The sequence below is a fragment of the Melanotaenia boesemani genome, chromosome 14, assembly GCF_017639745.1.
Source record: "Melanotaenia boesemani isolate fMelBoe1 chromosome 14, fMelBoe1.pri, whole genome shotgun sequence".
NCBI classification, from domain to species: domain Eukaryota; kingdom Metazoa; phylum Chordata; class Actinopteri; order Atheriniformes; family Melanotaeniidae; genus Melanotaenia; species Melanotaenia boesemani.
Genome location: NC_055695.1, coordinates 21,878,649 through 21,900,718, shown reverse-complemented (window position 1 = coordinate 21,900,718; position 22,070 = coordinate 21,878,649). Strand labels below are relative to the sequence as shown.

The window sequence follows — 22,070 nt, the reverse complement described above, 5'->3', positions numbered from 1 at the left end:
CACAACATAACAAATCAAGATATTTATGACGTTGGATCCACGTTCCCAGTAACCTAGCTAACTGTGTTGCTCTCCTCATCAGTTTATTCCTGTGCTAGCAGCTAATTCAGTCGTACAATCAATTAGCATTCAAATATTATAGATCAAAACCCAAAGAACGTTCGAAAGAGATTATTAAATTTATTTAAACTTAGAGTTCACATAGTGATTGGTTTTTTCTGTACGTACTGTTATGACTGTTTTAAAGTTTTTTTCAAGATTTCTTCATAGCCAACATGACAGGTATTTTAGTAGATTGACATCAGTTTGGACTTTGAACATAGATATACTCGTGGCTTTGCGTGTGTATGTATATATATATATATATATATATATATATATAGATAGATAGATAGATATATGTACACACACACATGTGTATATATATATATATACACACAAATAAATGTATGTATGTATCGTCTTGTGTGTGTAGCCTTGAACCATCCAGTGAACCATTTTGATCGAAGTGCCCCAATCTAAAGACATGGCAGAGGAACAGCATCAAGATCGCCTGGATGTCTTCTGTCAGCACACAGAAGGTACTCAAAAACCAGATACAAAAGCCTTTTTTTTTCTTGAAACTTTCTTCAACATATTTACATAAACATACTTTTAATAGATCTTAAGGAAGGTGTAACACAGTCAGGAGATAAGTCTAGACCAACGAATGTTTCTGATAATGTGAAACAGCAACATTCAGAAGGTAAATTATTCAAGCACACTTGATAGTTATTCATCCCATACTAAATATATTTCTGTATAAACTACGCCATCATTTAATCTACTAATATACCACTTTTATCATCTACACCTGCAACCAAAGAGGATCCAAACAACAGTGGTGAAGACACGGTGCCCAAATTTAAAGGTAAGAATTGTTGCTGTGAATGTGAATTAAGAATGTTTTTAAATTTTCTCGAGCTGTGTCACAGATGAACTTCTGTTATAGAACAGACAATACATTTATCTAAGAAAGAAAAATCTAATTGCTCTGACCTTATTGGGGCAAGAGAGGAAAAAAAACAGGTCTTTTTTACATAATAGATAAAACATGAGTTTGTTTCAACAATGACTGTCTTTGATGAAACTTAATTTATGTTTTGGTTGCAGATGATAATTCAGCTGAAAATAAGGGGGTGCCTGGTACAGAAGGATCTTCTCCTTCAGAAGGGGACGACATAACAAATACAGGGGACAACATTTTGGCTGATAATGAAAGTCATGGTGATTACAACAGAGAGTCACAAAAGACAGATGAGTCAGCTACGACTACTAAGAAGATTTCAGATGAGTTTTCCTCAGCAAGTGTTTCAACAGGTTCTTATTTCTTAATGTACTCACATTTTTTTAAGTAGCCATGGCAGTTAAGACATAGAAATGATCAGGCTTTTGTGGAAGTTAAGTTTTGTTTTCTTTTTTTTTTTTTTTTTTTTACTTAAGCAGGGGAGACAGCAACAGAGATAGGAAACCACTAGAAGCAAACCCTCTGGAAATACTGAATGACAGAATGGATGAGCAGGTTGATGGGCCCACAAAAAGAGACTCCACAGCCATTAATGATACAAACATCGAAGATGGGGAAGGTTAGTCTTTACTTTACAGAAATATCTGGGACTGTTTGCAGCAATCTGCTGGGGCAGCGGCATCAGAACCAGAGACTTGAAAAGAATTAACAAACTGATCAAGAAAGCCGGTTCTGTGCTTGGAGTAACTCTGGAGCCGCTGGAGTTGATCATCAAAAAAAGAATTCTGTACAAGCTGACGAAGATAATGGAAGATCCTTCACACCCTCTACACAACGCCGTGACGAAACAACAGAGTGTGTTCAGTGGGAGGCTTGTTCAAGTCCGATGCAAGACAGAGAGATACAGAAGATCCTTCCTTCCAGCAGCTATCAGGCTGAAGAACAAAGCCCTTAATTAATTAATGTGATTGTTTTACTAAAAATTACTACTACTACAATATTGAATTTCCCTTTGGGATTAATAAAGTATTTTTCATTCATTTTCATTCATTCATTCATTCATTCATAGGTGTATCTAGTAAGGAAGTTTTTATGCATGGCTCAATTCATCAGATTTCTTTTCCCCCTATCTGTTAGTGTTGATCTTTTTTCTCTCTCTGGCCAGATTTGTTGAACACTTCAGCTCTAGAAGACGAAAAGGACACACTGCAGAATGCAGCTCCAGAAGAGACACCAATTCTGTTGCAAACATCAGAGGTGGAACAGTCAGATGAACAGGGAAATAATGTAGAAACCATTGGCCCAACCTCTGCTGAGGCAACTGAAGCAGCAGTTTCAGAGGCTGCTAACATTTCTGCTGGTAATTTTGTTATAATTTTCCCCTTATCTACAAGTATTGACTCAGAAAATCCCTGATGTGGTTGTCATTTAAAAATATACAGTGTGTGTGTGTTTTTCATGATATAATAGTTGAAAGTAGTTATGAATCTTTTTGAAATAACACTGGCCATTTCTCCACAGGAAAAAAAATATTCTGGTTAGTAGTGTGTGGAGTGGCTATCCTAGGCATCCTGATACAGCATCACCTAAAATCTGAATCTCCACCTCAGAAAAAGGATGTACGGCAAATAGACATCTTCCTCAAGCAGATGGAAAAAGTAAAGACTCAGTTTCCTAACCAGCGTGCTGTACTCTGGAACAGGAGCAGAATCCACCTGAAGAGACACCTCCAGACTGCCCAGCCCACTGAGCCAGTGAGTCTAATCCTGACATCTGGTCTCAAAGCTGAGAGAACGCTGCACTGCTTAGCTCAGAGTTTGGCCTCTGCCTTCTCCTCTGCACTCAATGCCTCTGTCCTCCACATCGATGGAGCCAGCAAAGCCAGCCAAGACAGTGACCAAGTCAAGTTGGACATTGACAGCAAGTTACAGGAAGCTTTCGAGGGAGACAAACCTGTAGCTGTCATTCATCGCTTTGAAGAGTTGCCTCCAGGCTCCACGCTCATTTTCTATCGCTACTGTGATCACGAAAATGCTGCGTATAAAAAGACTTTTCTGATTTTTACAGTACTGCTAGGTGAGGAAGAGGAGATCCCCACAAAGATTCACTTGAGCACTGTGGAAGAGATGGTGGACGATCACCTTCAGAAAAAGTTTCTGTCTGATGACTACCCTGTGTCCTTTGATAGGATGGACCTCGATAAGTATGGTGGTCTGTGGAGCCGCATTTCTCACCTTATCCTGCCTGTGGCAGCAGAGGAAAGCGTAGAACAGGAAGGGTGTTAAAGAGCACAGCCACTCCAGTTTGAGCTTTGAGTCTAAGCACTAAACTATCACATATCTATCAGATCTCTGACTTTCTGGAGCTCTTTGTAGTGATTTTAAAGATCTGAATGGTTCTTGTAAATTTAAATAATGTTCAGCACAGATGAAGATTGAATAAGACATAATGCTATGGGATATTTGTAAAAACTGCTTCCATTCATTGTACAAAAATTAGATACAAAATTCTATAGCACTTTATTCTTTTAGTCCTTTGATCAATTGTAAATGATAAATCGCAGAGTGGAAAATAGGATTTTAATAGATTTTAATGTGAACTGCTGCATTTAAAACTTATTTAATGCAAGATTAGATTATTATTTAAATAATGATCATAAAACAAGTACCAGGTATAGCTATTATTTTGGCATCACAACACAGGGTTACGTTTTTGTTTAATTTTCTATTGTGTCAAAATCTTTTTCATACCTACATGGCACCATTTGCCTTGTTTGAAAATTCTATGTCCTTTTTTTCTGTATACATGTACATGTTTCACTTCAAGTAGAAATTTAATGGGTAAAAATCTGTATAAATGTGCCTTAAAATAACAATAAACTATTGTATTTAAAGTGCTTAATTTATTGTCACTGGAGTCAGTTGAGGGCAGCACAACCGGGCTGCTGCAGAGTTGCTAAGCAACATCAGGTTGTTTTGTAACAGGCAGTTAGCTTGATTTGGAAACAAATATACATATTGTTCCTTTAAATATCCGCCTGTGAGAAGTTTCTAGAATGAATATCAGTATGCTTTGCGCACTCCGAAGCTGCACATAATGTTTGAGAAGTCTTCCGTTAAGCAGGTCAGCTCCTCCTCGTCAGTGTGATCAGGTCCGCCTCCTGTCAGCTGCAGATGCCGGCCGATCTCTGACTGAGTGCTCTCTTATTTTTGCATCTCTATCTGTCATTCATTGTGAATGAGAAAGATGACGTCGCGCTGAAAGTTTGATGTTGCTGTTTTTTATGCAACCTTTGGATATACTCTGTTTTTTTAGGACTCATAAGGAGGCTATGAAAATTTCCCTGAAGATAAACAAGCTGGTGACAGGCTGTGCCTGCTGTTCATAACTTGTGATATTAGATTTGTTGGAGCTCAGAGAGCCACAGTATGTATAGGTTATGCGCTGTTGTCGTGTGCTGCGCTGTTTTCTCACGGGGTTTGCGGCACCTAAGTCCTTAGGTGAAGATCCAAGGTTTCAACTTGAAAGCAGCGTAGAGGAAACTGACGGGCTGCAAGAGGAGATTGAGGGTCAAGAGAGCATCATTTCAAAGGTAGGAGGAAATGCCTCCTTATGATGAGTTTTTTATGTATTTATGTTTTAGTGATTATAATTATTTTGTGGGTAAAATTCTGATTCAGTCTGGTGGAAAATACATCCGTCCTCTTCTCTTTATAGCCGCTGGGTGATTTTGACAAAGTGAAAGCCCTCTCGGAAGGCTCTGACTGTCGGTGTAAATGTGTTGTCAGACCCCTGAGCAGGAGCGCCTGTCGGCGGATAGAAGAAGGGAGCGCCACCGCGCAGGACTTCTACACGGTGGAGACTATCACCTCAGGACCACAGTGCAAGTGCGCCTGCATCGCTCCTCCGTCAGCGGTCAACCCATGCGAGGGAGAGTTCAGGCTTAAAAAACTTAGGGAAGCTGGAAAAGAAAATGTCAAGGTGAAGCCTCATCTTGTCCATTTTCAATTCGCACAAGCGCATCAAGTGCTCATAAGATCCAAGAGTTTTGTCGCTAATGGATTTGTAAAGAAGCCTTGATTTAATTTTTGATAAGATTCAGAAAAGAATATTCTCATATTGTGTGTATCATCAGAAACTCAGTTTGAAAGAGTTGGGGAAGGATCTATTTTATTGGCATGTCTTGAGATAAACTCTTTTCACGGGATGTACTTGATCGTTGCAGCTGCCCACCATCCTTGAGCTGCTGGAGGGCTCTTTCTATGGAATGGATTTACTGAAGCTGCACTCCGTTACCAGTAAGCTCCTAGATCGTGTGGATTACATCGAAAAGGTGCAAAAACAGCAATTCACTGTATGCAAATACAATTAAATGACTAAATCATAGTAGCATGCATGCTTACACTGGTGAACTCTTCAATGGATTTAATGAAATATTTCAGGACAGGCTTCAGATTGATGTGCTGATTATTTCCATCATTTGGAAATTTATCAGACAGAATACTGATTATTTTTTCTCAAAAACCAAATATCTAGCAGCATCTTTCTATAGTTTTTCCCTTTAATACGTTTGTGAATAATTGAAAGATATTAATATTATCTAAATGAAAGCAAAGACTTTAATCCAGAGAGAAGCTGGAGCCAAATAGTGTTGCAATCACGGAGGGCTTTCGGAGTCAAGCCTATTTTCATGTCTTCCAGATTAAGAAAAGCATGTCTTTAAAGAAGCCTTGTGAACAGCTTTGCTGCATCTGCAGGTTTGATAACTCATGACAACTCTCTTTGGATGAAAGTTGGGTGGAGCAGCTAGGATTTTGCTGAAGTCACCAAACTTCATATCCATTATAAATCACAAAGCTGACCCACCCTAACAGGTGCAGCAAAACCAGCTGGAGGGTAAAAATCATGAATGCAGAAAGGAGCCCAACTTCTAGAATAATTGAAAAAGACATTTGTTGATGAACTGTGGATTTACTTTTAATCTATAAAATAAAACATATTGTAAATGATCATATTTATTACCTGTCCATGGTGTACCCTGCCTGTCACCTGCTAATGGCTGGGATAGGCTCCAGCTCCAGAGGGCAACACTGATTTGGGCAGAGAGGTATAGAAAACGAATGAATGATGAAAAAAAAAATGAAATAATGACCTGGCTAAAGCTAGGAAAGCAAGTGATGAACAAACTGTCAGAGTAGCTTCACCTACACCGACTGTCCAGGTTCTACATATTAGAAACGGATGTTGCTATTTAAGAGATGTGTAGTGATGTCACGAATGATTAACAAAGATGATCACTGCATTTTTAAGCCCATTCTAGGAAAGGTACATACGGTGTACAGACCTTTTTTAAAAGAATATGTCAACAGGAAAGTTGTAGGTTTTTGAAGTTGTCCCTTGATTTTAGGGTCCTCTATTGTCACAACATATTTATAAAAGAAATTAGTATTAACACTTTTCTTTCTATGATATGTCAAAATGACACGATGAGGTATGAAAGTCCCATTAACAACTCAAAATAGCAATACCATATTTAAAAACATTGTGTGTGGTGTTTGCTTAAAATATGAAAGAGATGCATCATCTTTAAATTTAGCATTTGGAAATCACACCATCTTTCACTGTCTCAGATTTTCACAGAAACAAACTTTTCCAACAAGATGTTCACATTATGATTTAAACCAAAGACAAATGTTCCACTTCCCATGTCTGCAGATATTTCTAATGCCATTTGATTGCTCTAATTGTGTTTTCAAATTTTTTGCACACAGTTGTTGTCATCCTTCTTGGAGTTGTCAACTGCGTTAGCCTCTGCGAAGACAAACAGAAAGTATATTGGCTTCTTATAGTACTGATAGCGTACACAGTATGGATTCTTTTGAATGAAATCTGGGTCTCTGAACGCAATGTTCGGAAAAAAAAGAAACTGCACAAAAATAGAAGAGGTGACTAACAGTATATGTTATACTCTAATGTCTGGAAATAATACATGAAATGTTATATTAATTAATGTTGAAAGCAGATAATTTAGTTTATTTTCTGTTACAGAGTGGTCAGAAGATGACCAACATGAGCCATGAGGCATGAAGGTGAGACCCTGTTTACATTATTACAGTATAACACTTTTTTTTTTTTACATTTTGCATTGTCATGACAACTATCTCGGACTAAGAAAAATTGTGCATCACAGAAGAAACGTGATTTCATGTATTTTCCTATTCGCCTCTGGATTTCAGGAAAATCTCTGTGCAGTCAAAATGGATGTTATCATCGCAGTAATCTTCATTATTGGAAACTTGCTCTTTACTGCAGCTGTCATTCCAGGACTATTTCAGTGTCAGTTCAATTAGGTCTGTGCAGCCACCTGTGTAAAAACATATCAGTGTATTTCAGAATTTCATTTTTCAATTTTACATATCCTTGTGTCCTACTGGTTTGGTTTTGTTTTGTACTTAATAAGCTTTATGTGTTTCTGTGTGTATAGACACTTAAATTATAACATATCAACTTTTAAAACTTGATTATTTTTCAGTTTTTCTTTTTTCATTTTCAAAAACAGTAACAAAAGGTGTGTCCCTTTTCAGCTTAGACTCACCCACAGTATGTTTACATACTTCCTTGTCCCAGACTCAGCCAGCCATTACCAAGGAAATGCTATAAAAGAGTAATCATTTTACTGCACAGTAACTGTGTGGAATGTGTTTCTCAGGTGAAAACAAAACCTTGCAACATCAATCACGTTAGTATTTATGGAAGGTTAGAGGATGCTTGAAATGAAGCAGTAGCTGCAGACAGGAATTCCCCTTTGTGGATTGTACAACTTCACACAGTAAACTTGGTATTAGTGCAACATATTCTTAAAAACATCATGTGAATAACCGAGTTCTTCATGTGTACATACATACTTTGTGTAAATTACTTTTTTTTTTTTATTTTAAAACACTGTGTGTCTATCATTAATGCCGTCAGTTCTTCAGCAACCTTCAGCTATTACATCGATCAGTTTGATGATTCATCCGTCTGGTAACTTCGGCCAAATGACTAACGTTGAAATCATTTTTAGATAATAAACTTGCTGTTGTTTCCTTGTTTCTCCGTTTTGATTTATAATAATGTAGCTTTAGTTGAGTCCTACATTTGTTAATAACTTTCTTTGTGATTATCAAAATCATTAAATGAACTTTTGAACCTTTCCCTGCAGCCCTCATTACCCAAAGTGGCTTCTGTAAATGATTGAGCTTCTGTGTAAACATGTAACTTCCTGGTTGAACTGTAATCTCTTACTAACAAAAGCACATCTACCATTTCCCACTATAAAAAAATGGAAATTGTTTTTTGTTGTTTTTTAATGTATAAATGCCAATAATGCAGCATTAATGTACAGCCACTTTTCCTGAATGTAATCATGAACTCTTCTGGATATCAAAATAATATTTATTGAAAATACTCAGGTATTTATACAAGCAAAACACACACACACAAAATCTTAATGAAATAATGAGAACGAGTGATAATTGGAAAACAAAACAGTAATAAACATTATTTATGTGCTAATCATCTGTAATAAGGGAGAAACCTTGTTTGAGTTTTGATGTTAAGATACGGCATCATGAATGTTTTGTAACTTATCTGATGCCGTCTTATCTGAGTTTAAGGCACATTTTTGTTTTAGACATATTCAGTCAAAATATTCAGACAAATTTAAATGATTTCACACAAACCTTCAGCTTTTTAAATTGACATATTCAGCATAATTTAGTACTTTCTTGGCAAGTGCAAAGACTTTTTAATAAATCCAATATATACAACTATCACAAAATATTTCAATCTAAGAAACACATCACAAATATACATCCTTAGAAAAGAGGAAAGAAAATAAAGACTTTAAAATATTTTCTCAATAAAGCCTGTAATCTGGATAAAATGGATATTTAAAGGAAAAAGAAAAATTTTCCTTTTTCAGTGCAAAACTAATCATACATCAGCGTTCAATGGAGAGACATCTATGTAGGCTCATCAGTTATTGTCAGGATTTAATACAAAATAAGAAATATGAATTTCTGCCTAAAACAAAAACATCTATAGAAAATGGAAGAAAACAGAAGTTTTGAAGAAAGACCCAGTGGGATCCATGCTGCTTAAAAGGAATGAAAAAATACTTCAAAACAGAGGGTGGACAGAGTCCTGTGGATACAACACAAGAACTCATAGTTTGTAACATCTGCCTGAGAAAACCTCTTAATGTCAACATAAACTGAAGCTCATAGGATAATGTACCATTCTCTTTACACCTTTATGCAAATAGGGCATTTACATGTATATAAAAACAGTTTTCTTTGCCTTTAAACTGAATTATATACATTTCTCCCAATTGGAGAGGTTCTCATCTCTGACAGGGATCATTTAAACGTTTTAAATCCAGTCTATGTGTGAAATATCACAGTACACAAATGTTTCCTTGTTACCACAGTTATGTAGCTTCTTGCACAGTACTAAGAATCTGCTTGGTCCAACACAGTTTCCTTCTGGGATGTTGGTTTGTTATATGGACATCCACCTTGCCCTATCTCCACCTCTGGCGCTACAGGCAGAATCAGATGGGAGATGCGACTCCACAGTCCCCCAAACTTGTCAAAATCCATCTTATTAAAGGCTGCTTGGCTCTCAGAGCCCACCAGCTTTTTTATGGCGTGCTCTTGCGCCATCTCCTCCACCTCCTTCAGACTGAGCTGACTGCTGATCTCATCTTGAGGAAGCAGCAAAGTAAACAACAAGAACACCTTCTTATATGCGGCGTTCTCGTGATCACAGTAGCGATAAAAAATTAGAGTGGAACCAGGAGGTAACTCTTCAAATCGGTGAATGACCGCCACAGGTTTATCTCCCTCAAAAGCTGCTTGCAGCTGGTTGTCAATGTCCAGCTTCACCTTATCGCTATCCTCACCGGCTTTACTTGCTCCATCAATATGGAGGACAGAGGCATTGAGGACAAATGAGAAAGTGGAAGCCAGACTTTGAGCCAGGCAGTGCAGTGTCCTCTCAGCCCTGAGGCCTGCGGTGAAGATCAGACTGACCGGCTCTGTGGGTTGTTCTGTTTTAAGGTGCTTCTCCAGGTGGATCTTAATCCTCCTCCACAACTCAGACTGCTGATGGGGGAACTGAGTCTTAAGAAGTGATAGCTGTTCAGCAAACATTTCTAGTTTTACTTCCCTGGATGGATGCCCTCCACTACCTGCTGTCCTTTGGAATACAGGAATGATCCTGTATGCCAGCAAGGCTGCCGAGCAGAGCAGCACCAGGAAAACCAAACGCCATAAATACCACATAAATCCTGCAAGGACAAAGAACCACATTAGTAGCAAAACATGAGGAATTCTGAGTCTGAAGGTATTATAATTAAAACAAGTTCTGCTTACCGCTACAGGAATTTACAGATCTTGTGTTGTTAGTAGTAGTTTTCTCTGTCCCTTCGAAAAGTCAAAATCTTATATCAGTTTTGAAAAAGTCTCAGCTACATCAGATGCAGCAAATTATTTTCTGCTGAAGATGCAATACCTGTTTTTTGGCATGAACGGTTTCTTTTTTTATTGGAATGTTATTCACACATCGTTGTGTTGCATAAGTTTTCTGAGAAGCTGGAAACACGCTTTGGCCAAAATGGTTAACTCTGGGTTTATCTAAAAATGAGGTTTCATCGTTAACATAAAAATCTTACCAAAGATGACAATCCATTCAACAGACGCTCAATGTATCTTTCTTCACAAAAATGACTTAAGGATAAAATATCAACAGTTTGATACCTGTGCTCTTAATTTTGGCCTCCATTGTCCTTTTATAATCAGCCATGCTGTTGATCATCACATCATGTTTGAGCTCCGTTGATTTGAGGTGTATAACAGAATTGATAGACTCATTTGCTTTTACTGCTGGTTTAAGTGAAAACAAAACAAATAAGTGAGTTTACAGTCAATCAAATTATCTTCTCTAAAACTAACACTTATTTGGCAGAATGATGCACATTTATTATCTAGGTTTTAATTATTTTTTGCACGTGCAGAAAGAAGCTGCAGTGTTCTCCTACCTGTCTTGGGCTTCAAATAGTCTTGATCTTTATTGAAAGAATGAATCACTTCACAGCGTTCACCAAGCACTACACAAGGAAATAACCTCGTAGCACCAAGGGAGTCTATTTATACAAAGACAAAATCATCATTATTTAAAAGTGATAAGCTAGCAGTAATTAGATAGGAGAAATGGAAATAGTACACCAGCTAAACTGATACAATTTTTGTTACTTACAACAGCTGCACACATTAGAAGTTATATTAAATCAAGACAAAAAAAAGGACTGGGGTTGTATAAAATCTTGGCACAAATCAGATTCTATAACGAGGTCCTGATCTGACTCAGAGCACAAAACTGTGTAAAATTATGTGCAGTATATTTGGTAATCAATAGGAAACCGGCAGGGAAAGCACAGTGAACATCTACGCTGATGAAAACCAATTCCACTTTGCACTTTATGATTACACTGAATCATATTTCATATACTGAGAAAAATATTTTATATTGCAACAAGTAAGTTGGCTTCTGCAGAGCAGTAATAGAAACAGGTGATAGATTAATCAACAAAAATATGAGTCTAATGTTAATCTTTGATCATTAAAAGTGTCTATCCTACTGTGTACTGATTCTGACAGCCTCAACCTTTGTATGTTTTCGGTAGTTTACTGTCTTTTGAAGACTCCTTTATAGTTTCCATTTCCTGGTCCTCGTTTTTCTCCAATTCTTCAGTTGATTCCTGGACATCCATCTCAGTGTCACTGTCATAGTTCCTGTCACCATCTGCTCCTGCAGTGCCCAGTCGATTATTCACTTCACCTGTAGTTTTAAAGATGACTCTGATGCCTAAAAATGAAACCAAAAGTTAAACAAAAAAAACAAACAAAAAAAAACAAAAAAAACATTGCGTGTAGTTATATCGCATTTGTAAAATTAAATGACAAATCGCACAAAAAAAAAAAAAGTACACTGTGGTTTCAGCAGATATTCAAATACGTGGATGCTAAACTTCGAGGGAAACGTTGAAAGCTAGAAAGCTAAGCTAGCTATTCTGTCAGTTTGCTTTTCCTGCCACTTTTTCCCGAGACCTTGTCGATCGTCTCGGAGGGGTAGAACCTTTGTTTTTAGTAATCTTAGAATCCATTGATGATTAAAAATCAACCAAACAATCCCAAAACATCAATTAATCAATACATCATAACATAACATTCAAAACCCACTGCAAGGAACAGTGGACGGAACGTGTCAATTTCCGGGCAACACCAAATTTACTTCTGGTAACAAGGAAGGCACTGAAATTTCCGCCCCAATATGGTTTCTTGTTATTGTGACTGAGAAGCATTAAACTCCGCTGATATGTAAAGGAAACGATTGCTTTAAGCTGGTAATTATACAAAACTAAATATTAACACCTTTTTGTAGATGAATGAAATTGTATTATACACCAAAACCGTATATGAACTGAAGCCATTGGTTGTTTGCTAACTACTAGCAAAATTAGCATCTCAGACGATAACGAAACTATTCTTGTCTTGTCTAACACGTAACCCGTTGACTAGTATACAGGGGTTACACACACAACATAACAAATCAAGATATTTATGACGTTGGATCCACGTTCCCAGTAACCTAGCTAACTGTGTTGCTCTCCTCATCAGTTTATTCCTGTGCTAGCAGCTAATTCAGTCGTACAATCAATTAGCATTCAAATATTATAGATCAAAACCCAAAGAACGTTCGAAAGAGATTATTAAATTTATTTAAACTTAGAGTTCACATAGTGATTGGTTTTTTCTGTACGTACTGTTATGACTGTTTTAAAGTTTTTTTCAAGATTTCTTCATAGCCAACATGACAGGTATTTTAGTAGATTGACATCAGTTTGGACTTTGAACATAGATATACTCGTGGCTTTGCGTGTGTATGTATATATATATATATATATATATAGATAGATAGATATATGTACACACACACATGTGTATATATATATATACACACAAATAAATGTATGTATGTATCGTCTTGTGTGTGTAGCCTTGAACCATCCAGTGAACCATTTTGATCAAAGTGAAGTGCCCCAATCTAAAGACATGGCAGAGGAACAGCAGCAAGATCGCCTGGATGTCTTCTGTCAGCACACAGAAGGTACTCAAAAACCAGAGATAAAAGCCTTTTTTTTTCTTGAAACTTTCTTCAACATATTTACATAAACATACTTTTAATAGATCTTAAGGAAGGTGTAACACAGTCAGGAGATAAGTCTAGACCAGCGAATGTTTCTGATGATGTGAAACAGCAACATTCAGAAGGTAAATTATTCAAGCACACTTGATAGTTATTCATCCCATACTAAATATATTTCTGTATAAACTACGCCATCATTTAATCTACTAATATACCACTTTTATCATCTACACCTGCAACCAAAGAGGATCCAAACAACAGTGGTGAAGACATGGTGCCCAAATTTAAAGGTAAGAATTGTTGCTGTGAATGTGAATTAAGAATGTTTTTAAATTTGCTCGAGCTGTGTCACAGATGAACTTCTGTTATAGAACAGACAATACATTTATCTAAGAAAGAAAAATCTAATTGCTCTGACCTTATTGGGGCAAGAGAGGAAAAAAAACAGGTCTTTTTTACATAATAGATAAAACATGAGTTTGTTTCAACAATGACTGTCTTTAATGAAACTTAATTTATGTTTTGGTTGCAGATGATAATTCAGCTGAAAATAAGGGGGTGCCTGGTACAGAAGGATCTTCTCCTTCAGAAGGGGACGACATAACAAATACAGGGGAGAACATTTTGGCTGATAATGAAAGTCATGGTGATTACAACAGAGAGTCACAAAAGACAGATGAGTCAGCTACGACTACTAAGAAGATTTCAGATGAGTTTTCCTCAGCAAGTGTTTCAACAGGTTCTTATTTCTTAATGTACTCACATTTTTTTAAGTAGCCATGGCAGTTAAGACATAGAAATGATCAGGCTTTTGTGGAAGTTAAGTTTTGCTTTGTTTTCTTTTTTTTTTTTTTTTTTACTTAAGCAGGGGAAGACTGCAACAGAGATAAGAAACCACTAGAAGCAAACCCTCTGGAAGTACTGAATGACAGAATGGATGAGCAGGTTGATGGGCCCACAAAAAGAGACTCCACAGCCATTAATGATACAAACATCAAAGATGGGCAAGGTTAGTCTTTACTTTACAGAAATGTCTGGGACTGTTTGCATAGGTGTATCTAGTAAGGAAGTTTTTATGCATGACTCAATTCATCAGATTTCTTTTCCCCCTATCTGTTAGTGTTGAACTTTTTTTCCTCTCTCTGGCCAGGTTTGTTGAATACTTCAGCTCTAGAAGACGAAAAGGACACACTGCAGAATGCAGCTCCAGAAGAGACACCAATTCCGTTAAAAACACCAGAGGTGGAACAGTCAGATGAACAGGGAAAGAATGTAGAAACCATTGGCCCAACCTCTGCTGAGGCAACTGAAGCAGCTGTTTCAGGGGCTGCTAACATTTCTGCTGGTAATTTTGTTATAATTTTCCCCTTATCTACAAGTATTGACTCAGAAAATCTCTGATGTGGTTGTCATTTAAAAATATACAGTGTGTGTGTGTTTTTCATGATATAATAGTTGAAAGTAGTTATGAATCTTTTTGAAATAACACTGGCCATTTCTCCACGGGAAAAAAAATATTCTGGATAGTTAAGACAAAGAAATGATCAGGCTTTTGTGGAAGTTAAGTTTTGTTTTGTTTTCTTTTTTTTTTTTTTTTACTTAAGCAGGGGAAGACTGCAACAGAGATAGGAAACCACTAGAAGCAAACCCTCTGGAAGTACTGAATGACAGAACGAATGAGCAGGTTGATGGGCCCACAAAAAGAGACCCCACAGCCATTAATGATACAAACATCGAAGATGGGGAAGGTTAGTCTTTACTTTACAGAAATATATGGGACTGTTTGCATAGGTGTATCTAGTAAGGAAGTTTTTATGCATGGCTCAATTCATCAGATTTCTTTTCCCCCTATCTGTTAGTGTTGAACTTTTTTTCTCTCTCTGGCCAGATTTGTTGAATACTTCAGCTCTAGAAGACGAAAAGGACACACTGCAGAATGCAGCTCCAGAAGAGACACCAATTCTGTTAAAAACATCAGAGGTGGAACAGTCAGATGAACAGGGAAAGAATGTAGAAACCATTGGCCCAACCTCTGCTGAGGCAACTGAAGCAGCAGTTTCAGGGGCTGCTAACATTTCTGCTGGTAATTTTGTTATAATTTTCCCCTTATCTACAAGTATTGACTCAGAAAATCTCTGATGTGGTTGTCATTTAAAAATATACAGTGTGTGTGTGTTTTTCATGATATAATAGTTGAAAGTAGTTATGAATCTTTTTGAAATAACACTGGCCATTTCTCCACAGGAAAAAAAATATTCTGGATAGTTAAGACATAGAAATGATCAGGCTTTTGTGGAAGTTAAGTTTTGTTTTCTTTTTTTTTTTTTTTTTACTTAAGCAGGGGAAGACTGCAACAGAGATAGGAAACCACTAGAAGCAAGCCCTCTGCAAGACACAATGGATGAGCAGGTTGATGACAGAATGGATGAGCAGGTTGATGGGCCCACAAAAAGAGACTCCACAGCCATTAATGATACAAACATCGAAGATGGGGAAGGTTAGTCTTTACTTTACAGAAATATCTGGGACTGTTTGCATAGGTGTATCTAGTAAGGAAGTTTTTATGCATGGCTCAATTCATCAGATTTCTTTTCCCCCTATCTGTTAGTGTTGAACTTTTTTTCTCTCTCTGGCCAGGTTTGTTGAATACTTCAGCTCTAGAAGACGAAAAGGACACACTGCAGAATGCAGCTCCAGAAGAGACACCAATTCCGTTAAAAACATCAGAGGTGGAACAGTCAGATGAACAGGGAAATAATGGAGAAACCATTGGCCCAACCTCTGCTGAGGCAACTGAAGCAGCAGTTGCAGGGGCTGCTAACATTTCTGCTGGTAATTTTGTTATAATTTTCCCCTTATCTACAAGTATTGACTCAGAAAATCTCTGATGTGGTTGTCATTTAAAAATATACAGTGTGTGTGTGTGTTTTTCATGATATAATAGTTGAAAGTAGTTATGAATCTTTTTGAAATAACACTGGCCATTTCTCCACAGGAAAAAAAATATTCTGGATAGTAGTGTGTGTAGTGGCTATCCTAGGCATCCTGATACAGCATCACCTAAAATCTGAATCTCCACCTCAGAAAAAGGATGTACGGCAAATAGACATCTTCCTCAAGCAGATGGAAAAAGTAAAGACTCAGTTTCCTAACCAGCGTGCTGAACTCTGGAACAGGAGCAGAATCCACCTGAAGAGACACCTCCAGACTGCCCAGCCCACTGAGCCAGTGAGTCTAATCCTGACATCTGGTCTCAAAGCTGAGAGAACGCTGCACTGCTTAGCTCAGAGTTTGGCCTCTGCCTTCTCCTCTGCACTCAATGCCTCTGTCCTCCACATCGATGGAGCCAGCAAAGCCAGCCAAGACAGTGACCAAGTCAAGTTGGACATTGACAGCAAGTTACAGGGAGCTTTCGAGGGAGACAAACCTGTAGCTGTCATTCATCGCTTTGAAGAGTTGCCTCCAGGCTCCACGCTCATTTTCTATCGCTACTGTGATCACGAAAATGCTGCGTATAAAAAGACTTTTCTGATTTTTACAGTACTGCTAGGTGAAGAAGAGGAGATCCCTACAAAGATTCACTTGAGCAATGTGGAAGAGATGGTGGACGATCACCTTCAGAAAAAGTTTCTGTCTGATGGCTACCCTGTGTCCTTTGATAGGATGGACCTCGATAAGTATGGTGGTCTGTGGAGCCGCATTTCTCACCTTATCCTGCCTGTGGCAGCAGAGGAAAGCGTAGAACAGGAAGGGTGTTAAAGAGCACAGCCACTCCAGTTTGAGCTTTGAGTCTAAGCACTAAACTACCACATATCTATCAGATCTCTGACTTTCTGGAGCTCTTTGTAGTGATTTTAAAGATCTGAATGGTTCTTGTAAATTTAAATAATGTTCAGCACAGATGAAGATTGAATAAGACATAATGCTATGGGATATTTGTAAAAACTGCTTCCATTCATTGTACAAAAATTAGATACAAAATTCTATAGCACTTTATTCTTTTAGTCCTTTGATCAATTGTAAATGATAAATCGCAGAGTGGAAAATAGGATTTTAATAGATTTTAATGTGAACTGCTGCATTTAAAACTTATTTAATGCAAGATTAGATTATTATTTAAATAATGATCATAAAACAAGTACCAGGTATAGCTATTATTTTGGCATCACAACACAGGGTTACGTTTTTGTTTAATTTTCTATTGTGTCAAAATCTTTTTCATACCTACATGGCACCATTTGCCTTGTTTGAAAATTCTATGTCCTTTTTTTCTGTATACATGTACATGTTTCACTTCAAGTAGAAATTTAATGGGTAAAAATCTGTATAAATGTGCCTTAAAATAACAATAAACTATTGTATTTAAAGTGCTTAATTTATTGTCACTGGAGTCAGTTGAGGGCAGCACAACCAGGCTGCTGCAGAGTTGCTAAGCAACATCAGGTTGTTTTGTAACAGGCCGTTAGCTTGATTTGGAAACAAATATACATATTGTTCCTTTAAATATCCGCCTGTGAGAAGTTTCTAGAATGAATATCAGTATGCTTTGCGCACTCCGAAGCTGCACATAATGTTTGAGAAGTCTTCCGTTAAGCAGGTCAGCTCCTCCTCGTCAGTGTGATCAGGTCCGCCTCCTGTCAGCTGCAGATGCCGGCCGATCTCTGACTGAGTGCTCTCTTATTTTTGCATCTCTATCTGTCATTCATTGTGAATGAGAAAGATGACGTCGCGCTGAAAGTTTGATGTTGCTGTTTTTTATGCAACCTGTGGATATGCTCTGTTTTTTTTAGGACTTATAAGGAGGCTATGAAAATTTCCCTGAAGATAAACAAGCTGGTGACAGGCTGTGCCTGCTGTTCATAACTTGTGATATTAGATTTGTTGGAGCTCAGAGAGCCACAGTATGTATAGGTTATGCGCTGTTATCGTGTGCTGCGCGGTTTTCTCACGGGGGTTTGCGGCACCTAAGTCCTTAGGTGAAGATCCAAGGTTTCAACTTGAAAGCAGCGTAGAGGAAACTGACGGGCTGCAAGAGGAGATTGAGGGTCAAGAGAGCATCATTTCAAAGGTAGGAGGAAATGCCTCCTTATGATGAGTTTTTTATGTATTTATGTTTTATTGATTATAATTATTTTGTGGGTAAAATTCTGATTCAGTCTGGTGGAAAATACATCCGTCCTCTTCTCTTTATAGCTGCTGGGTGATTATGACAAAGTGAAAGCCCTCTCGGAAGGCTCTGACTGTCGGTGTAAATGTGTTGTCAGACCCCTGAGCAGGAGCGCCTGTCGGCGGATAGAAGAAGGGAGCGCCACCGCGCAGGACTTCTACACGGTGGAGACTATCACCTCAGGACCACAGTGCAAGTGCGCCTGCATCGCTCCTCCGTCAGCGGTCAACCCATGCGAGGGAGAGTTCAGGCTTAAAAAACTTAGGGAAGCTGGAAAAGAAAATGTCAAGGTGATGCCTCATCTTGTCCATTTTCAATTCGCACAAGCGCATCAAGTGCTCATAAGATCCAAGAGTTTAGTCGCTAATGGATTTGTAAAGAAGCCTTGATTTAATTTTTGATAAGATTCAGAAAAGAATATTCTCATATTGTGTGTATCATCAGAAACTCAGTTTGAAAGAGTTGGGGAAGGATCTATTTTATTGGCATGTCTTGAGATAAACTCTTTTCAAGGGATGTACTTGATCGTTGCAGCTGCCCACCATCCTTGAGCTGCTGGAGGGCTCTTTCTATGGAATGGATTTACTGAAGCTGCACTCCGTTACCAGTAAGATCCTAGATCGTGTGGATTACATCGAAAAGGTGCAAAAACAGCAATTCACTGTATGCAAATACAATTAAATGACTAAATCATAGTAGCATGCATGCTTACACTGGTGAACTCTTCAATGGATTTAATGAAATACTTCAGGACAGGCTTCAGATTGATGTGCTGATTATTTCCATCATTTGGAAATTTATCAGACAGAATACTGATTATTTTTTCTCAAAAACCAAATATCTAGCAGCATCTTTCTATAGTTTTTCCCTTTAATACTTTTGTGAATAATTGAAAGATATTAATATTATCTAAATGAAAGCAAAGACTTTAATCCAGAGAGAAGCTGGAGCCAAATAGTGTTGCAATCACGGAGGGCTTTCGGAGTCAAGCCTATTTTCATGTCTTCCAGATTAAGAAAAGCATGTCTTTAAAGAAGCCTTGTGAACAGCTTTGCTGCATCTGCAGGTTTGATAACTCATGACAACTCTCTTTGGATGAAAGTTGGGTGGAGCAGCTAGGATTTTGCTGAAGTCACCAAACTTCATATCCATTATAAATCACAAAGCTGACCCACCCTAACAGGTGCAGCAAAACCAGCTGGAGGGTAAAAATCATGAATGCAGAAAGGAGCCCAACTTCTAGAATAATTGAAAAAGACATTTGTTGATGAACTGTGGATTTACTTTTAATCTATAAAATAAAACATATTGTAAATGATCATATTTATTACCTGTCCACGGTGTACCCTGCCTGTCACCTGCTAATGTCTGGGATAGGCTCCAGCTCCAGAGGGCAACACTGATTTGGGCAGAGAGGTATAGAAAACGAATGAATGATGAAAAAAAAAATGAAATAATGACCTGGCTAAAGCTAGGAAAGCAAGTGATGAACAAACTGTCAGAGTAGCTTCACCTACACCGACTGTCCAGGTTCTACATATTAGAAACGGATGTTGCTATTTAAGAGATGTGTAGTGATGTCACGAATGATTAACAAAGATGATCACTGCATTTTTAAGCCCATTCTAGGAAAGGTACATACGGTGTACAGACCTTTTTTAAAAGAATATGTCAACAGGAAAGTTGTAGGTTTTTGAAGTTGTCCCTTAATTTTAGGGTCCTCTATTGTCACAACATATTTATAAAAGAAATTAGTATTAACACTTTTCTTTCTATGATATGTCAAAATGACACGATGAGGTATGAAAGTCCCATTAACAACTCAAAATAGCAATACCATATTTAAAAACATTGTGTGTGGTGTTTGCTTAAAATATGAAAGAGATGCATCATCTTTAAATTTAGCATTTGGAAATCACACCATCTTTCACTGTCTCAGATTTTCACAGAAACAAACTTTTCCAACAAGATGTCCACATTATGATTTAAACCAAAGACAAATGTTCCACTTCCCATGTCTGCAGATATTTCTAATGCCATTTGATTGCTCTAATTGTGTTTTCAAATTTTTTGCACACAGTTGCTGTCATCCTTCTTGGAGTTGTCAACTGCGTTAGCCTCTGCGAAGACAAACAGAAAGTATATTGGCTTCTTATAGTACTGATAGCGTACACAGTATGGATTCTTTTGAATGAAATCTGGGTCTCTGAACGCAATGTTCGGAAAAAAAAGAAACTGCACAAAAATAGAAGAGGTGACTAACAGTATATGTTATACTCTAATGTCTGGAAATAATACATGAAATGTTATATTAATTAATGTTGAAAGCAGATAATTTTGTTTATTTTCTGTTACAGAGTGGTCAGAAGATGACCAACATGAGCCATGAGGCATGAAGGTGAGACCCTGTTTACATTATTACAGTATAACACTTTTTTTTTTTTACATTTTGCATTGTCATGACAACTATCTCGGACTAAGAAAAATTGTGCATCACAGAAGAAACGTGATTTCATGTATTTTCCTATTCGCCTCTGGATTTCAGCAAAATCTCTGTGCAGTCAAAATGGATGTTATCATCGCAGTAATCTTCATTATTGGAAACTTGCTCTTTACTGCAGCTGTCATTCCTGGACTATTTCAGTGTCAGTTCAATTAGGTCTGTGCAGCCACCTGTGTAAAAACATATCAGTGTATTTCAGAATTTCATTTTTCAATTTTACATATCCTTGTGTCCTACTGGTTTGGTTTTGTTTTGTACTTTATAAGCTTTATGTGTTTCTGTGTGTATAGACACTTAAATTATAACATATCAACTTTTAAAACTTGATTATTTTTCAGTTTTTCTTTTTTCATTTTCAAAAACAGTAACAAAAGGTGTGTCCCTTTTCAGCTTAGACTCACCCACAGTATGTTTACATACTTCCTTGTCCCAGACTCAGCCAGCCATTACCAAGGAAATGCTATAAAAGAGTAATCATTTTACTGCACAGTAACTGTGTGGAATGTGTTTCTCAGGTGAAAACAAAACCTTGCAACATCAATCACGTTAGTATTTATGGAAGGTTAGAGGATGCTTGAAATGAAGCAGTAGCTGCAGACAGGAATTCCCCTTTGTGGATTGTACAACTTCACACAGTAAACTTGGTATTAGTGCAACATATTCTTAAAAACATCATGTGAATAACCGAGTTCTTCATGTGTACATACATACTTTGTGTAAATTGCTTTTTTTTTTTTTTTTTTTAAAACACTGTGTGTCTATCATTAATGCCGTCAGTTCTTGAGCAACCTTCAGCTATTACATCGATCAGTTTGATGACTCATCCGTCTGGTAACTTCGGCCAAATGACTAACGTTGAAATCATTTTTAGATAATAAACTTGCTGTTGTTTCCTTGTTTCTCCGTTTTGATTTATAATAATGTAGCTTTAGTTGAGTCGTACATTTGTTAATAACTTTCTTTGTGATTATCAAAATCATTAAATGAACTTTTGAACCTTTCTGCTTCAGACCTCATTACCCAAAGTGGCTTCTGTAAATGATTGAGCTTCTGTGTAAACATGTAACTTCCTGGTTGAACTGTAATCTCTTACTAACAAAAGCACATCTACCATTTCCCACTATAAAAAAATGGAAATTGTTTTT

General features: G+C 37.4%; 3 protein-coding genes across 20 annotated transcripts in view; all 3 read left to right on the top strand.

Moving 5' to 3' along the window:
- Positions 1–22,070, top strand: part of LOC121652768 — a 33,821-nt gene that overhangs the window by 292 nt on the left and 11,459 nt on the right. Inside the window, exons 2-14 of one of the 16 annotated variants that reach the window (XM_042005745.1) lie at positions 476–581; positions 662–745; positions 866–910; positions 1,153–1,359; positions 1,483–1,625; positions 2,172–2,366; positions 13,788–13,994; positions 14,121–14,264; positions 14,406–14,600; positions 14,860–15,003; positions 15,144–15,338; positions 15,594–15,752; positions 15,893–16,087. In XM_042005745.1, the coding sequence (XP_041861679.1) occupies positions 1,550–1,625; positions 2,172–2,366; positions 13,788–13,994; positions 14,121–14,264; positions 14,406–14,600; positions 14,860–15,003; positions 15,144–15,338; positions 15,594–15,752; positions 15,893–16,087 (1,510 nt within the window). In that variant the 5' untranslated portion in view covers positions 476–581; positions 662–745; positions 866–910; positions 1,153–1,359; positions 1,483–1,549. Of the gene's footprint in view, positions 1–475; positions 582–661; positions 746–865; positions 911–1,152; positions 1,360–1,482; positions 1,626–2,171; positions 2,367–12,350; positions 12,453–13,105; positions 13,217–13,296; positions 13,381–13,500; positions 13,546–13,787; positions 13,995–14,120; positions 14,265–14,405; positions 14,601–14,859; positions 15,004–15,143; positions 15,339–15,593; positions 15,753–15,892; positions 16,088–22,070 lie in introns of those variants that run through there. The other 15 variants (XM_042005748.1, XM_042005747.1, XM_042005746.1 and 12 more) reach the window with 15 other exon arrangements.
- On the top strand, positions 4,097–7,011 carry LOC121652778 (olfactomedin-like protein 2B). 2 transcript variants are annotated; one of them, XM_042005783.1, is made up of 4 exons: positions 4,097–4,598; positions 4,724–4,987; positions 5,232–5,339; positions 6,778–7,011. In XM_042005783.1, the coding sequence occupies exons 1-4, from the start codon at positions 4,446–4,448 to the stop codon at positions 6,853–6,855; spliced, it is 603 nt and encodes a 200-aa protein (XP_041861717.1). In that variant the 5' UTR covers positions 4,097–4,445; the 3' UTR covers positions 6,856–7,011. The 2 variants fall into 2 exon arrangements, 1 of the variants encoding a protein (XP_041861717.1); XR_006012684.1 differs by lacking the exon at positions 6,778–7,011 and having other exon boundaries at positions 4,795–4,987; positions 5,232–5,421.
- LOC121652777 (olfactomedin-like protein 2B) lies at positions 18,028–20,699 on the top strand. 2 transcript variants are annotated; one of them, XM_042005780.1, is made up of 4 exons: positions 18,028–18,323; positions 18,449–18,712; positions 18,957–19,029; positions 20,503–20,699. In XM_042005780.1, exons 1-4 carry the CDS (start codon positions 18,159–18,161, stop codon positions 20,682–20,684), a joined length of 684 nt encoding a protein of 227 aa, XP_041861714.1. In that variant the 5' UTR covers positions 18,028–18,158; the 3' UTR covers positions 20,685–20,699. The 2 variants fall into 2 exon arrangements, with proteins under 2 accessions (XP_041861714.1, XP_041861716.1); XM_042005782.1 differs by having other exon boundaries at positions 18,032–18,323; positions 18,957–19,064.

What these genes read in the sequence shown, in the direction of transcription:
- LOC121652778 (XM_042005783.1), top strand. Translation starts at nt 4,446, where the DNA reads ATGCGCTGTTGTCGTGTGCTGCGCTGTTTTCTCACGGGGTTTGCGGCA. An exon ending in AAGAGAGCATCATTTCAAAG is followed by an intron (nt 4,599 to 4,723) that starts GTAGGAGGAAAT and finishes TTCTCTTTATAG; the next exon opens with CCGCTGGGTGATTTTGACAA. An exon ending in CTGGAAAAGAAAATGTCAAG is followed by an intron (nt 4,988 to 5,231) that starts GTGAAGCCTCAT and finishes TGATCGTTGCAG; the next exon opens with CTGCCCACCATCCTTGAGCT.
- LOC121652777 (XM_042005780.1), top strand. Translation starts at nt 18,159, where the DNA reads ATGTATAGGTTATGCGCTGTTATCGTGTGCTGCGCGGTTTTCTCACGG. An exon ending in AAGAGAGCATCATTTCAAAG is followed by an intron (nt 18,324 to 18,448) that starts GTAGGAGGAAAT and finishes TTCTCTTTATAG; the next exon opens with CTGCTGGGTGATTATGACAA. An exon ending in GAAGCTGCACTCCGTTACCA is followed by an intron (nt 19,030 to 20,502) that starts GTAAGATCCTAG and finishes TTTTGCACACAG; the next exon opens with TTGCTGTCATCCTTCTTGGA.